The sequence below is a fragment of the Rhineura floridana genome, chromosome 2, assembly GCF_030035675.1.
Source record: "Rhineura floridana isolate rRhiFlo1 chromosome 2, rRhiFlo1.hap2, whole genome shotgun sequence".
Taxonomy (NCBI): domain Eukaryota; kingdom Metazoa; phylum Chordata; class Lepidosauria; order Squamata; family Rhineuridae; genus Rhineura; species Rhineura floridana.
The window spans coordinates 81,481,938-81,498,181 of NC_084481.1; the positions used below are offsets into that span (position 1 = coordinate 81,481,938).

Here is a 16,244-nt window from a genome sequence, read left to right on the forward strand (position 1 = left end):
CTGACTTGGTTGTTTCATTTCAGACATGCATACTGATAGTTTTGAATAAAAAGTTTGCTGAAATATGTTGAACTGCTTCTGTCTTTTTTGGTATAGGAACCTATCCCTATTCTTTCCATGTTATTCCTACCTCTGGTACCCAAGCTTCTGTTAAAGTAGTAATGTCCAGGAAATTTGTATATTTGTTTTCAATGTTTTTAATCGCTGTAAACCGTCCAGAGAGCTTCGGCTATGTGGCAGTATATAAATGTAATAAATAAATATGTACTTTGTTAACTGAAGTATTACTGTATTGCAAAGGATCCCAAGTTAAAGGAGATATTGACACTAATTTCAGCTGAGCACTGCCAGCCTCAGTTGCTTCTGCCATGGCTTCACCTGAAAGGAGAACTCTCTGCTAGCTTTGTATATAAATGCAAAGAAAAGGCATCTGGGGTTAAGTCCTTTATGAAAAACAAGTCAATATAACTGCATGCATTGTAAAGAAAGAGGAGGGGAAGAGCAATGATAATCATGACCTCTTTTGAAAAACACTCTGGGGCAGGAGGGGGTATCCTGATGAATATTGTTTATTGATTTATATTATTATTACTGGCATTTAGGAGATTGCAATGTATTTACAGCTGTAACCTTTCATCTATGTAGCTGCCATGACCAGCTAACCAAAGCTTTAGTGAGAAATTAAGGCTTCCCTCCCTCATCAGTTAATGCAACGAGCGGAGAATAAGCAAAGAGTAGCAAGAATCCATCACTGAGCACAACAACACGCATGCTGTTTCTTTGAAGCAGCAGCTAGAATAAGCAGGCAAAAAAAGTCCTCAGAAGTTACTAGACCACCTGTTGATACACATCCAGGTACTTTGCTTTATTTGCAGAACCAACAACCTGTCTTTGGATACGTAGCCTCAGGGAAACTTCCAGAATAAATTCATATAAATGTATCAAATGAAAAAAATAAAATAATACCAAAGTTCAAACAAAAGAATCAGCTGGGAGTGGGGAGGAGCTAAAACAAAGAAAAAAATTATTCTAAGAGCTTGTGAAAGCAGGGTGGGCTTTGCCTACCACCTAAAGGTGCACAAGGAAGATACCAGGCAAATAAGAGAATTCCAGAATTTGGGAGTCACCACAGAAAAGGCACTCTCTCAGGTAGCCAACTGCCAAACTTCCAAGGGTAGAGGACCACAGAACGGAGCTACCAAAGAGGACATCAGTTAACAGGCAGGTCTGTATGGGAGAAGGTCATCTTTTGGTTACTATGTTTCCAGACCACTTTTATTATTGTTGTTGTTTTTATTAAATTTATATCCTGTCCTTCCTCCCAGAAGGAGCCCAGGGTGGTAAACAAAAACATTAAAAGCACTGTAAAACATCTTAAACAAAAGACGTTAAAACATATTAAAACAAAACATCTTAAAAACTTCTTTAAAAAACTTGAAAAAATATTTAAAAGCTATTTCAGCACAGATGCAGACTGGGATAAGGTCTCTACTTAAAAGGCTTGTTGGAAGAGGTAGGTCCTCAATAGGCATTGAAAAGAGATGGCACCTGTCTAATATTTAAGGAAAGGGAATTCCAAAATGTTGGTGCCACAACACTAAAGGTTTGCTTCCTCTGTTGTATGGAATGGACCTCCTGATAAGAAGGTATCTGCAGGAGGTCCTCACCTGCACAGTGTATTAAGGGTAAGATGATCTTTCAGGTATCCTGATCCCAAGCTGCGTAGGGTTTTGAACACCAAAGCCAGAACCTTGAACCTAGCACTGTAGCTAATGGGCAGCCAGTGCAATTCTTTCAGCAGCGGGATAACATGTTGGTGATACCCTGCCCCAGTGAGCAGTCACGCTGCCACATTTTGCATCAGCTTCAGCTTCTGGACAAACCTCAAAGACAGCCCCACATAGACCGCATTACAGTAATCCTGCTTGGAGGTTACCAGTGCATGGACAACAGTGGTCAGTCTATCCCAGGCCAGAAACTGCTGCAGCTATCTTACCAGCCAAAGCTGGTAAAAGGCAATTTAAGCCACTGAGGTCACCTGGGCCTCTAGCAACAAAGATGGATCCAGGAGCACCCCTAGACTATGAACCTGCTCCTTCAGAATAAGTACAACCCCATCCAAAGCAGGTAATTGACCAATTATCTGAACTCGGGAACCACCAGCCCACAGCTCCTCCATCTTGCTAGGATTCAGACTCAGGTTCTTGTCCCTTGTATAGCCCACCACCAAGTCCAGGCACCAGTCCAGGGTTTGCACAGCCTCTCCCGATTCAGATGTTACAGAGAAACAGAGCAGAGTATCATCAGCATACTGCTGACACCTTGCCCCACATCTCCTGATGACCACTTCAAGGGGTTCATATAGATGTTAAACAGTATTGGGGAAAGATGGTACTTTGGGCACCCCACAGCACAACTGCCGAAAGACAATCCCTCTGAAAATGACCCTGGAGGTAAACAGTGCCTCTGACACCCATCTCACCAAGTCAACTCAGAAGGATATCATGGTCAATAGTATTAAAAGCCGCTGAGATCAAGTAAGAATAACAGGGTTGCACTCCCCCTGTCCTTCTCCTGATAAAGGTCATCCATCAGGGCGACCAAGGCCAATCTACTCCCATAACCAGGCCTGAACCCAGTTTGGTATAGGTCAAGATAATCTCTTTCATCCAAGAGTACTTGCAATTGTTGCGCCACAACCCTCTCAATCACCTTCCCTAAAAAAGGATTATTTGCAATCGGGCAGTAGTTGTCAGAAACCAATGTGTCAAGGGTGGGCTTTTTCAGGAGGGGTCGGATCACCGCCTCTTTTAGGGCAGCTGGACCATTCCCTCTTGCAAATACGCATTGACCACACCCTGGATCCATTCGGTCATACCTCCTCAGAAAGCTTTAACAAAGCCAAGAAAGGCAAGGGTCAAGAGGACACGTTGCTGGCCACATTGTTGCAAGCACCTTGTCCACATCATCGGGCCACATCCACTGAAACTGATCCCAAGACGTTGCAGCACATGTTGCCCTGGCCAAAAACAAGCACTTTGAAACAAACTGGCTACCAGTGAAATTAATAGCAGAGTTATGTGGTCACACTATTAGCTGGTACTATAAGCTGGTCATTATATTCTGTGGTAACTGAAGCTTCTGGACAGAGTTCAAAAGGCAGCCCTCACATACAACACATTACTGCAGTTGTCTAGTCTGGATGTTACAGTCATTTGTAGCTTAAAGGAATATAATCACCAATTTGTGTGCAGCTTTCCCAGTTGAAGGTACAGTATTCCTTACTTGCCACATGTAGATCAGTCACATTGTTATTTATCAACCAGAATTAAAAAGTGACCAGTTCAGGCTTTTTTTGAATTTATCATTTCTTTTCTTTTTTTTTACATTTTTACAGTAACATAGCTCAGTCTCTCTCTCCCTAGGACCCCATTATTCACTAAACTTAAAAGCTGTTTTTCTGTAAATAAAGACATGTTAAAAAGATTTTCAGGTCCTATGCCCTTGAGACTGCAGTCCTAAACTCATTTACCTAAGAGTAAACCTCACTGAGTTCAATGGCAGTTATTTCTGAGTAAAAATATATAGCATTTCACTGTGAGAATCAGTTTTGTAAACCACTGAAGACTGAAAAAGGAGTGACAATCTGAAGTTTCTGAAATCTAACCTGCTTCTGCCAACAACTTTTCATATATCTTTGCCAAGCGTTTCAGTCTCCAAAATAAGAACACTAACACTGCATCACACCTTTAAAGGGATGATGCACAAGTTAGTTGGTATTAAAACACCATGGAGAACTCTGAATTGCAGCTGGAATATTAAATTCACCTTATCTTTAGATACCCTGTAGCATTCCTTGCTAGCAATGTAACATTGCACATAACATTCCTTTCTAAGGCTGGGAGGCATCTTTTAAGGTCAAGTCCACCTCTCTGATCCTATTCAAAGCCAATTATTTCTAAATTGTTCATGACATTTTAAGCAATGTTAAGAGTCTTGGTTGATCCCTTCTCCTTAAGCATTTAGTGCAATGGACCCCATGGAGTGATCACGAGGAGGAGGAGGAGGAAGTCTGGGATCCTGATGGGCCCAATTGGGTGCAGCAGAAGAGGACTGAAACAAGAGAAGACTTCAGCATTTTTGACAGTGACAACTGCACCCTATAGTTCCAGTTACAGCTGAATAAATGCTGTCTGACAATGAGCCAGCCCCTAGCCCTTCCTTGTCACCCAAGCCTCCACTCAAGAAAGAGGAAATCAGAGGCTCAACCAGAAGAGAACCTCAATGAAGCACCACTGCTGCCAAGTACATGCAGGCAGATACGCAGATGTCATCTCTTTGACCTGATTGTAGGAGCACCAAATTGCTAGCCTATTCCCAGAGAAAGCCTCCCCACATAAATAGAATGCCCACCTTGAGGCTATTTCAAGGGTTTTCAGGGGCGTGTCTAATCGCTGCAACAACATCTTAGCTTGAGTAGTCATGCTTCGCTATGCTGTGTAGAGATGAAGAGTTCTGTGTAATCTATAAGCTGATCTATGAACACTTTGAGCAGAATGTATATAACAGAGAAAACACACCAGCAAGTCTGAGTCTGAATCCAACGGAGTTGACAAGAACAGTTACCTTGTTTCTTAGATACTCTTCTAAATGCATAACCTAAATATTTCCTTCATATCAGTAAAAACAAGAACGGAGCCCAGACACATATGGGTTCAAATGTTTAATTTAGTCAGAACTTTACTGGGTGCCTTGAGGTAGTCACTACCTTGCAGTGTCAGTAGTCAAGCTAGAAAATGTGGTTTAAGATGCAATCCTATAAGCACTTACCTGGGAATAGGCTCCACTGAAAACAATGAGGTTTACTTTCAAGAAGATATGCACAGAATTACATTGTAAGAGTGACTAACTTCATAGGCAAATGCACTACTTTACAAATTATTGCGAATTATACAGCCACAAGAGTGGCTGTATACTATAGCCAGCATGGATTTTTGCATTCCACAATGTTAAATTAAAAATATGCCTCATGCCATTCTGATGCTTCCCATAAGCTCATTTCAAAACAAAACCTTACACAACTTATAGTCCTCAACTCAAAAATGCTTGCTGAACAACCCTCTAAATTTTCATGGTGATACACAAAACACAGAGAGAACAGAGAGTTCAAAGTGTAAAACAAAAGGGGGAAAATCCAGACCCCTGTTAGACTTTTTTTCTGTCAGTGGTCTCATAATTTGTTGAAATTAATTAAAAATCAGCCATGTTCACAGAGTACCTGTAATCCTATTACTGACCTGCCCCATACTCTGACCTTCATCTTCTACAGTTTAAAAGTTTTAAAAAGCCTAGCTAATATTTAATTAATTAAATAAATTTAACATTAAAGTCAATGATAAGCCCAGACATGCTCAGTAAGAACCAACTGTCAGTGTTCTAAAAGCCAGAGTCACAGCTGCTTGGCTTGGGTAATCAGGGGGCCACACCCATACCAAACTTGATTTCATTTTAGACAGTCATGGCTTCCCCCAAATAATCCTCAGAAGTGTAGTTTGTGAAGAATACTGAGAGGAGGCTCCTATTCCCCTGACAGAGCTCCAGTGGCCAGAGTGGTTTAACAGTCAGCAGCTCCGATTGAAGCTTTGTGAGGGAACCAGGGCATCTCCTACCAACTGTCAGCTAACTACTGACTAACTTTACTAACTACACTTACCAGGATTACTGTCTAAAGTGAAATAAAGGTCTAGGGTGAATGTGGTCAGTGACAGCTTTGGTTTAAATTTGGGTGGGAGGCTACATGTAGAATAAAAAGGTGGGGGAAACGCTGAAAAACAATGATACTGTTCACAATGTTTTCCTTTTGGAAAGGAAAGGGGCTTCCCCTCTGCCCAGTGCCCACCCACCCAATCTCCTCCTCTACCCCTTCCCTTCCTGCCCTTCTCCTTCCCTCCCTCCCTCTTCCCCCCTCCCTGCCCCTCCCCCAGGTCAGTTTCACCTATCCTAAGATTGATTGCACAGGAGTAAATCCTACTGAACTCAAAAAGCATGCAAGTTATCAAACCTGCCCTCCCCTCCTCCCTCCTATCCCCCCACTTGTCCCTTCCCTACCCCTTCCTTTGCCCCCCCTTCCAATCCCTTCCTTCTGCCACACCCCTCACCCCTCTCTTCCTCCTTCCCTCTCCTCTCCCCTCACTCTCCTCCTCCTCCTCACCCCTCATGGTCAGTATTACCTATCCTAACCATGACTGCACAGGAGTAAATCCCATTTCACTCAATAAGCATACATATGATGAATCCATTCTCAGCAAACTTGCACAGGATCCCATTTCTTACCTTCTGGATTAAAAAGCAGAGAAATTCACTAATAGGCAAAAAACCTTGAGGTTTAAGAACATAAAGAGCACCTACCCTGTGGAATTCCCTCCCTTTGAATATTAGGCAGGCACCATCTCTTTTATCTTTTCGGCGCCTTTTGAAGACTTTCCTCTTTCAACAAGCCTTTTAAGTTGAGACCTATCCCAGTCTGCATCTGTGTCAGAATTGTTTAATATGTTTTTAATAATGTTTTTAACCCTTTTTTAAAGTTTTTTTAAAAATGTTTTTAATGCTGTTTTGTTTTAATGTATTTTAAGATCTGTTTTTATGATGTTTTAAAGTGTTTTAGTGCTTTGTTTGCCACTCTGGGCTCCTGCTGGAAGGGCAGGATACAAATTAAATAAATAAATAAATAAGGAAGTCTACAATAGAAGATTTTAATTGGATTATTATCACTATTTGTCAAACACTTCATTAGTTTACCAAGCTAATAGGCATTAGTGCTGAAATCTTGCTTGATGTTTTTAACAGATATACATTTACTAATAATGTAGTTTTTTAATGCAAATTTTATCAGATCAGCCTTTTAAAGGGAGCTTAAGGTAGATGGTATTATTGTAATCTGTTCACCTCTCGATTTAGTATATTTAAGATAATCCCAGAGTGGTTTAAAATTAAATCCCTCTTCCCAAGGAATTCTGGGAATTATGGCTCTGTGAGGGGAATAAGGGTGTCCTAACAGCTTTCAGCACCCTTAATAAACTACAGTTCCCAGGATTCTTTCGGAGAAGCCATGATTGTTTTAAGTGGTATGATTCCACTTGAAATGTATAGGGAAGATGGGGATGAGGCAAGTAACCTGCCGCCTTGCTGTACACATCAAAGCCAGTTTGTTTGAAAAATAAATAATTGTAGTAATTTCATTACATCATCCACAACCTCAAAATGGCTGTGTGAATCCACTCAATTAGAAAAATAAGGGAATTGTAGGCATAGGAATACCATCATTCCACTTGACATTTAAAGAGAAGTATACATCAACTTCTTACCTCCTTCACATTGTGCCATCCTATTTACCTCTCGTCTCTACAATTCAGCTGCTTCTATACCTTAGTGAGGAAACTGCAATCTCCTATGTGCCCCTGTGGAGTTCCCATACTTTGTTTCTCTGTTTGTCTTTGGTAAATGGCCTGTAGGGCTGAAGAAAAAAACCTACTTTCTCCCTCACTTTGAGAGAGAAAGCAACTATGTCAAAGCAATTTGATAAGAGCACAGCAGAACCTCAAGACTGCATCTCATGTCCTTTGTAGCTGCACTGCCAGATCAGGAGCTTAAGCAGCACAACAGCAGGAGTTGTTCTTCAGCTGGTCAATTAGGTGATTAATATCATATGAGGTATGCTGGAGGAACAGATACAAGCAAGCTATGATGGTTGACGAAAGCTGAGAGGTTCTCCAAGAGCCATTTTAGCCAACTCTTATGTAGTGGAAGGATGTCCCTAGACATATACCATCCTGACACACATACACTCCTGGCCCAGGCTTCCAGACTCCGCTTTCCTTGGAAGCATTCCACTGATTAGTTTATTTTCCACCGAGAAACTTCCCAAGAACTTCAAACTAAAATCAGCTATGCCACAACCAGGATTGCCATCCTCAGAGGGGGGTTAAAAACAACCCTTTGAATAAACATTTCAAAACAAAGCTCTTTTTCTGAAAAATACCTAACTGTCAAGTTCTACTTCCGTACATTTTGTTTTGAAGAAGAAAGCCAAGAATAAGAAAGCTATAGTTTCGTGTTTTTTTTTTAAAAAAAACTCATTTTCTTTACTGATTGGACAAATAGCCAAGAGCTTAATTGTCAGAAGGTAGCCTCCAGTTTTGCATGTCCAGCGTGAAACAACTTCAGGGCCTGACTCCAAGGAAGAGAATACAAAGTAATTATGAAAGTCACTGAGAGCTAAAACTCCTGAGAGTTAGATTCTAAGCTTTTGGGTTCAACGATTAAATAATTTTCCTGAACAGACACAGCAAGCATATTCAGCCAAAGTATAATTAGCTACTCCAACTACCTGATCTCAAGCCAGGAACACAGTATGATAATGCCCTTTTTGTGAGGCTATATGCAAACTCTTAGCTCCACATGGTGAAAACCAAACACCAACAAAGGAAACAATTCATGCACATAAATAACATGGTACTTTATACTAAAGCTGAAATCCTAAGCGAACTTGGAAAGCAAGCCCCAGTTAACACAGTAGCCTGGTTCACATGATATTGCTAAGCCAAACCTTGGCTTATCAAGACTGCACAATTGTGCAGGCGCCTGGAAAGGCGTTTACAAGCGCTTTGCTACTCCCTGGTCCTTTTTGCCACTGCACTGAACTGATCTAAGCCAAGGTTTAGCTTAGCATATCATCTGAACCAGGGCTCATGGTTTAGCTTTCTCTTCATTAGCCACAAACTGTAACCAAGAGCAAACTTAGTGAACTTAGCCATGAGCCTCAATTTGGATGACACGTTAGGGCAAACTATGGCTTAGCTGGTATAAAACAAAAGAGCAGGAGAGGAGCAATGCAGCTGTAAGTTCCACTCCAGAAGCCTGCATGGCTGAACAGTTTGGCTTAGCATGCAAACCAGGTCAGCAGGTCTGAGCACACATACAGACATTATTATACTCTGTGCTTATCTAGTTGGGGATCACTTACAGCACAATGCTGTAAGAGATTATTTCCCCATTCCACATTTTCTGGGGGGGAAGAGATGAGGGGAGAAGAGGGGGGGAAATCCTTCCAAACCAGTTCCTAAATTGCAGTTGCAACCACCAGAACCTGGAAGGAGTTGGGGAGGGGAAAGGAAAAACTTGCACATACTTAATATTGCACCCAATATACAGTCCTGTAAATGTAGATTTTCCAACACATATACACCTTTGGTTTTTGAGCTACAATCTTAAATCAATTTTACTGCAACAATTGTATTGTTTCTTTTAATCATGCAAATAGGAGTTGCACCTCTATACTACTTTGAGGAACCAACAATCAAATACGTGTTGAATTATAATTCTATTTCAAAGAGATGCCAAGCTAATACAGGCCTATAAATTCAAAATGGTACCATTCAGAAAAAAAGGAGTTTCTGTACACATTGTCGGAAATAAATTAGGTGAATCTACATAAGCTCAGCATAACAGCAGCAAAGAAAACATGGAGCTAGACGAATAAGATAGCGAATAATACAGATGATCTACAATACAATCGTGTAATTTAACCTTAGAGTAGCACATTCACCTCATTACAGAAGGGCAAGACTGCAATAAAGAGGTTCTGAGAAGGGTGAGAGGAAATGCATGGCTGAGAACAGATCTTGAACAATGCCAAAAACAAAAGGCCACAGTAGGGATTTCGCACAATGAAAGGTTAAAAAGATGTTCTCTTTGAATAGGGATCTATTGCAAATAGTGATACTGGAACAGGATATTGATTCATGTTGCAGAGTACAGTACAAACTTTTTTAAACTGTAGAGCCTGGCAGGATTAACTCAGGATTAAAGACCTGAATGGATGCTGTAAAATAGCCATTATACAGAAGACCATCTAAGTCTTCATCAAACATCATTTAACTCTACTCTGTCCCTCATTTAAAAAAAAAATTTAGTTCTGCCACTCCTTGGTGGAAGAGACAATGTTCAGATAAATGCAGCCCTAACCCAGGAACAGGATCCTCCCCATCAATCATGCCACTGCAAACAAACTGACTCATATCCAGAAGGCAACATTTAACAAGTTGGTAACTAGAGGACCTAGCTTACACTATTGTTGTTGTTGTTGTTGTTGTTGTTGTTATTATTATTAAAATCACTTTAGGGTGCCTCATAGGAAGCAGCTCATAAATGAAATAATACTAATAATAGAAATAATAATAGTTCTGACCCAATTAATGTGACTTAACCAAGTATCTCTCAAAATGCAAAGCATACTACTACACACTACAAAAGGAAAAATAAATCTTTTTTAAAAACCAGTTGGGGAACAAAAGATTCAGATCAATGTAATAAGTTTTTACAAGAAAAAAATAACTTTGTCTTATTGTCAGTTCTGCCACTGCACAAACAGGATAACCTGTACAAGGGGCCATCCATGTAAGCTGCACTTGGATACCTAACATCAAGAAAATCAGCCTCCATTCACAATCAGAACAATAAGGCTAAACAGAGGGATCCAGGTCGTGTCGGAGCCCAGGAGGCACACCAAACAGGATACTGAAACAGGGTGGAAGAAAATATATCCAACGCTTGGAAATGGTTGGTAAACAAAATCCTTCTTCTATTAAGAGTTTTTGCAAAACTCTGGAAGCTGATTGAAGTGTGTGTACTCTTAGCAAGAGACACACATTCATACAACACCTGTTGATATCCTCACATTTGTCTTAACAACTACACTGCAAGCAGTATTCACAGCCTCTTCTCCCAAAAGCACAGGTCTTTCTTAAAATTTTATGCATCTCACAAACAACAGATGAGACAGTGTATCTGTGTCTGTACTGTACCACTTCAGAACATACACTCCTTCCTACACACAGAAAAATATATCCTAAGCCTCTTCCCTGATATCCTAGTTTTCCATGTACAGGACTCTTTTGAGGGACTATTTCATCATGCCATCCTCTATCTGCAGTCGTTCAATCCATACATATATATCTGTCACTCTGTTCACTGTTTGTGAGAATCAGAATAAGGTTGACATCTACCAAGTGGCACTGAGGATCAGGCTGTATTTTGACATTTATAAAATTAATTAAGACATTGCTTGCCTTTTTACTTCAGGGTCACAGCTTGTGGACACCATATCGCTGGTTGAACGCTTTAGGAGTATGCTAAGGCTTCGTTGCTTGGGTTTTTGTTTTTTGTTCCAAACCAACAAATCTAACACCTGTGCTACAGGCAAGAGGTCAGTGAAGACCAACCAGCAATCTTTTTCCATGGATTTCAACTACTACACTGCATTTCTGTCCAGCATACTGAATAGCTGGATGGGGGGTGTTGCTGAGGGTGGGTGGCAAAGGGAGTAGGTCAAATGGCAACACAACCACAATTACATTTTGTTTGCAATGGACAAAGTAAAGCACTGCTATCACTTCATTCAGTTTCAGAAGTGCACTTCTAATTGACTGAGCAGGTGTCAGAAAATTAAGAAGTTACAGAGGTTATGATTATTTGTCAGTGGTCAGAAGGAAGTCTAATTCCACATGGTAAGTTATACAAGCTTTCAAACAACCTTCTGACTTATTCATGTTAAGCCTATTTAAAGAGTCAATTAAGAAAGTTTTAAAAGCTTTTTTCCCATCACAGAAAAAAGCTCCATTTGAACAGCTAGCGTTATTAAACAATTTGTGGTACTCTTTGCATTTAAATTATACTATACCCCGATATTTCCAGATGCGCTATCATAAAGCTTTTCCACTCTATGCCCAGAACTTCAAGGCTTCCTCTCTTTGCCCCCCACAACACCTTCAATGAGAGCTCATAGATGAAATCTATTGTGCAAGGTGTAGCTATGCATACAGAGATCTGAGAATTCTCCCAGGAATTACTCACAATTGCAGTGCCACCCAATCTGATCCTCTATAAGAAATGCAAGTTACATTTCACCATGAATGAGATCTGAGTTTAAATCATTTACTGCAAAATTTAAAAAACAATCTGGAATGTCAGACTAACATGGATAACCTAATTCGCATATTCCAAACATTAAAAATGGGAATGAATTATTATTATTAATCGACAGACATTTCAGGTTCTTCTTTGGGAAAACAACAGGCATCTGAAAGTAACAAGGGGCACAAGGGATGTCTACAAAATTCCAATGGAAATGGAAAACACAATAAAAATGTTTCTGTTCTGAAACAGATAGGAAGACAAGAGAATTAAGGGAAGTGGAAAACAAACAATAAGGAGTGCACTGCACTGCAAGCAAGGTCAGAGAAACCTGAGTTCCCATGTGTGCCTCAAGTGTCACCCCTTCATCCTTCCTCCACCCCACCCCTCAAAAGGAAATGTTTCTACATTATTTTACAGTATATGCTATATATAAAATCTCTCAAGTCATTTATTTCCTAACTCTAAGGCCTTTTTCTTTTCATAGAAATGAAGGCTGCAATCCTAAACACACTTCCAAGGGAGTAAGTCGCAAGGAACTCAGTGAGACACATTTCAGAGAAACCACACCTAGGATTGCGCTGTAAGGAAGCAATCCAGTATGTATATACTTGGGAGTAAGAAGTCCCAGTGGGACTTATCTTTGAGTAAACATGCAGAGGATTGGGCTAGGTTTATTTTATTCTTGAGATTAATTTTCTGAGATCAGGTTTGAAGCACTAGCTTCAACAAACAGCATTTAGGCTGCAATCCTTACGTGGGAGTAGGTCCCCCAAATTCAAGGGACTTACTTCTGAGTAGTATAGGATTGCACTGTTTCATTCTACTGATTTCTTCAACAGCACAGAAAACCGTTTTACTATGGTGCATTCAGTTTGCCACTTTCATTTATTTGCTGGTATCTTTTTTTAAAGAAAGAGGAAGGAAAATAAATTGATTTATATTTTGCACAAAATTTAGTCCAGCACTGACCATATGAACTACTATAACCAGTATCACCACATTTTTCTCTTTCCCTCACAGAGCAGGAGATGACTTTCACCTACTGTTATAACAGTGCCGCTCTAGAGAATATATTGTATAATCATCCAGAAACAGCAATGTAAAACATGCAGCCAGAGAATCTGAAGCAGTTAATGGGGGAGAAATAAAGGACCCAAGCGTTAATTGGCTATGGAGACATAAATCAATCTTCAACTAGCCTTGGAGTAGCAAGGTTTTCTCTTCAACTCACTAACAACCGGGCAATAGATGCTTGCAAGCGTGGCAGGCAGACTCTGAAGCAGCTCAAGCCTTTGCAAGCGGCGGTTCCTCTCGTGAGGTATCTCCTCCTCCTCCCCCCTTCCAGAGGCCAAAGAAGTTTAACTTCGGCTACTGTCACAGCTTCCTAAGCAACTTGTGCCTACCGTTTCTCCTTGACAGCCGAGCCGTGCACACACACACGCACACACAGAAAGCAACCAGCCCGCCACCAGTACCAAGCCGAATGCCCCAGGACAACTCGGACCCCTCGTGCCCTTCATGAAACGCCCACCACAGCACAATCCCCTTTCGCAGCACCAGCCACTTACCAAGAGGGCGAGCAACAACATTCTCCCTCCAAAACACTTCGCCCTCCCAAAGCTGTGCTCAACCAGAGCTATAACCTACTGCCGCTCGCGCTGGCAGAACAAGGAGCTGCTTGCTCCTGCTGCTGCTGCTGCCACGTCTGGCTAGGCATGCGCAAACCATAGGGGGGGAAATCCTGCTAGCTATTCTGAAGTGGAGCGCGGAGCGAGTGAGGTGCATGCTGGGGGTTGTAGTCTTTCCGGCTACTTGGGCGGCTCGGAGGTTGGCGAGGAAACAGGTGGGAAAAAGAATCCGATTAGAACGTCTTCAGGGCATATTCTAATCTGAATCGCTTATTTGCATAGGAAACAGAGATGTCTTCAGTAGAAAAGTAGTAGATGCCTTCTCTTCACAAAGGTTAAGGCAGGGCGACACGGGGGGCAAGTACCCCCAAACAAGGAGCTCAGCCCCCACCTACTATATGTGGCCATCTAGAAATGTACTTTGCCCCTTGTATGCTCCCCCGGCATTTTTTCTGTCCCCCTCCATTTTTCTGGTGCCGTTACTGGGTTAAAGGACGTGAGGTATGAGCCGAGGAATCACTGGTTCAAATCTCATTCTAATTGGTAGATATTTCAATAACCGATAGGAACAGGGAAGAGAGGATGTAGGTGTTAGTTCGGTTAAGGTTTTGTCACCATTCCTGGGGGCCTTCGTGTTTTGTAAATGGATTGCCATACAAACTCTCTCTCTCTCTCTCTCTCTCTCTCTCTCTCTATGTATATATATGCTTCTCATATTTTTATATTTCTATAAATTGTTCTATTCTTACACATTAGAAAGGAAATCAACAGTTCTTTCTTGGTAATTTAGGCTGCAAATCTTAACTATGTCTACTCTGGAGTATGTCTTACTGAATTTAATTAAGATTGCTCCCAGGCAAAGGAGGTTAGGATTTCAGCCTTAGTTCCTCAATATTACAGTTACACCAACCTTTTATGTACTAATCTCCTTGCTTGCTCTCTTGGCATATTTACAGTTCCAAGAACCCCACCATAAAGGGGTACCTTACAGATTTGCTTTCAAAAACACCTCTGTCAAATGGCACCTCACAGATCCATGAGAGAGTTACTAAGCCCCACAGAACAAATTGTTTCTCACATAAACCTATAAAGCAAGGCACCCCATTGATCCATGACAGTAAAAACAAAAGAATAGACACCGAAGTGGCAGACACCATCAAACACTCTCAACTCTTTTAGGGTTCTATAAAACCTCATATTCCATACATCTCGTTGCACAAATACCCTAAAAAAGGCAAAAGTATTTTATCGATCTGACATAGAGCATGTCAAATGAGTAGGCCACTAAGCTGAGTGCGTTCTACTCTGAGTGGCGACAACTCTCTTCTGAGGTCTCAAGCATATACAGTATTTTATAGCCTTGAAGAAGTAATGTTATAAAGTATGGAAACTTAAACATATCAGCCCCAACCAGCATGGCCAATAGTCAGGAATAACAGGAGCAACAGCAACATCTGGAGGGTGCCATGTTGCTACCCCATACATCAGGAATGGAGAACCTGTGGCCAAACATTGTTGAATTGCAGCTCTTGTCTGTCACACCAGTGTAACCAATGGTCAGGATATTGGGAGTCATAGCCCAATAACATCTGGAGGGCCACAGGTTACCCAACCTTGCCATATACATATATACAGGGAGGGAGGGAGGGAGATTATGGGAATGTGCTATGGCTATTCTCCTAATGACAGGGGAGACATATTAAACATCCAAACTCCATAGTCCAGGTACTTGATAGCGTGTTTAAAAACAGGCTGGACTAGCACCTGATCAGGAAGCTTTAGAACCATAGAGATGGATGGGCCTATAAGGCCATTGAGTCCACCCTTCTCCTCAATGCAGGAATCCAAACTAAAGCCTACCCAAGAGGTAGCCGTCCAGCTGCCTCTTGAATGCCTCCAGTGCTGGAGAGCCCACCACCTTGCTGAGTAATTGGGTCCATTGTCTTACCGTTAGGAAGTTTTCCTGATGTTCAGCCAAAATCTGGCTTCTTGCACATGTTACCAAATAATTCCAAGCTACACAGGAAGTGGATTGGATTGGACTGTGAAAGACCAACCCAAATTGTGTTTGCATATTGACAAATTTGTAGAGCAGTCCAATATCTCAGAGAGGAGGTCAGGTCTCCTGCTTCCCTGGTGCATTCACTATAGCTGCCCAATTTCCCAGCTTTTTAAAGTTTGATAGAAATATCTGTGGGTTAAAGGTAGGTTCTTAAACAACAAGTTTTTTTGCCTATTAGTGAATTTCTCTGCTTTTTAATCTGGGAGGTAAGAAATGGGATCCTGTGCAAGTTTGCTGAAAATGGATTGATCATTTGCATGCTTATTGAGTTCAGTGGGATTTACTCCCCTGCAATCATGCTTAGGATAGGTGAAATTGACCACAGGGGATTGGGGGGAGGAGGAGGAGGAGCAGGAAGGAAGGAGGGAGGGAGGGAGGGACGGAGGGAGGGAGGGGGATGAGAGCAGGCAGGAGAGGGAGGGGAGGAGGACAGGTTTGATCATTTGCATGTTTATTGAGTTCTGTGGGATTTACTCCTATGCAATCATGGTTAGGATAAGTTAAACTGACCAAGGGGTGGAGGGAGGGCTGGAGTGGGCAGGGGAGGGGAGGAGGAAGAAGGAAGAGGGGAGGGGAAAGAG

The 16,244-nt window shown here is 41.5% G+C and overlaps 1 protein-coding gene across 6 annotated transcripts in view; it reads right to left on the reverse strand.

Annotated features, from left to right (window-relative positions):
* The window catches only part of PDIA5 (protein disulfide isomerase family A member 5), a 271,149-nt gene extending 257,444 nt beyond the window's left edge, over positions 1-13,705 (reverse strand). For all 6 annotated transcript variants that reach the window (XR_009760542.1, XR_009760541.1, XM_061609090.1 and 3 more), the window contains exon 1: positions 13,542-13,705. Coding sequence is in view for 2 of the 6 variants with exons in the window: in XM_061609087.1 (XP_061465071.1) it covers positions 13,542-13,562 (21 nt within the window). In the remaining 4 variants the exon portion in view is untranslated. The remainder of the gene's footprint in view (positions 1-13,541) is intronic.
* Between the last annotated feature and the right edge of the window lie 2,539 nt (positions 13,706-16,244).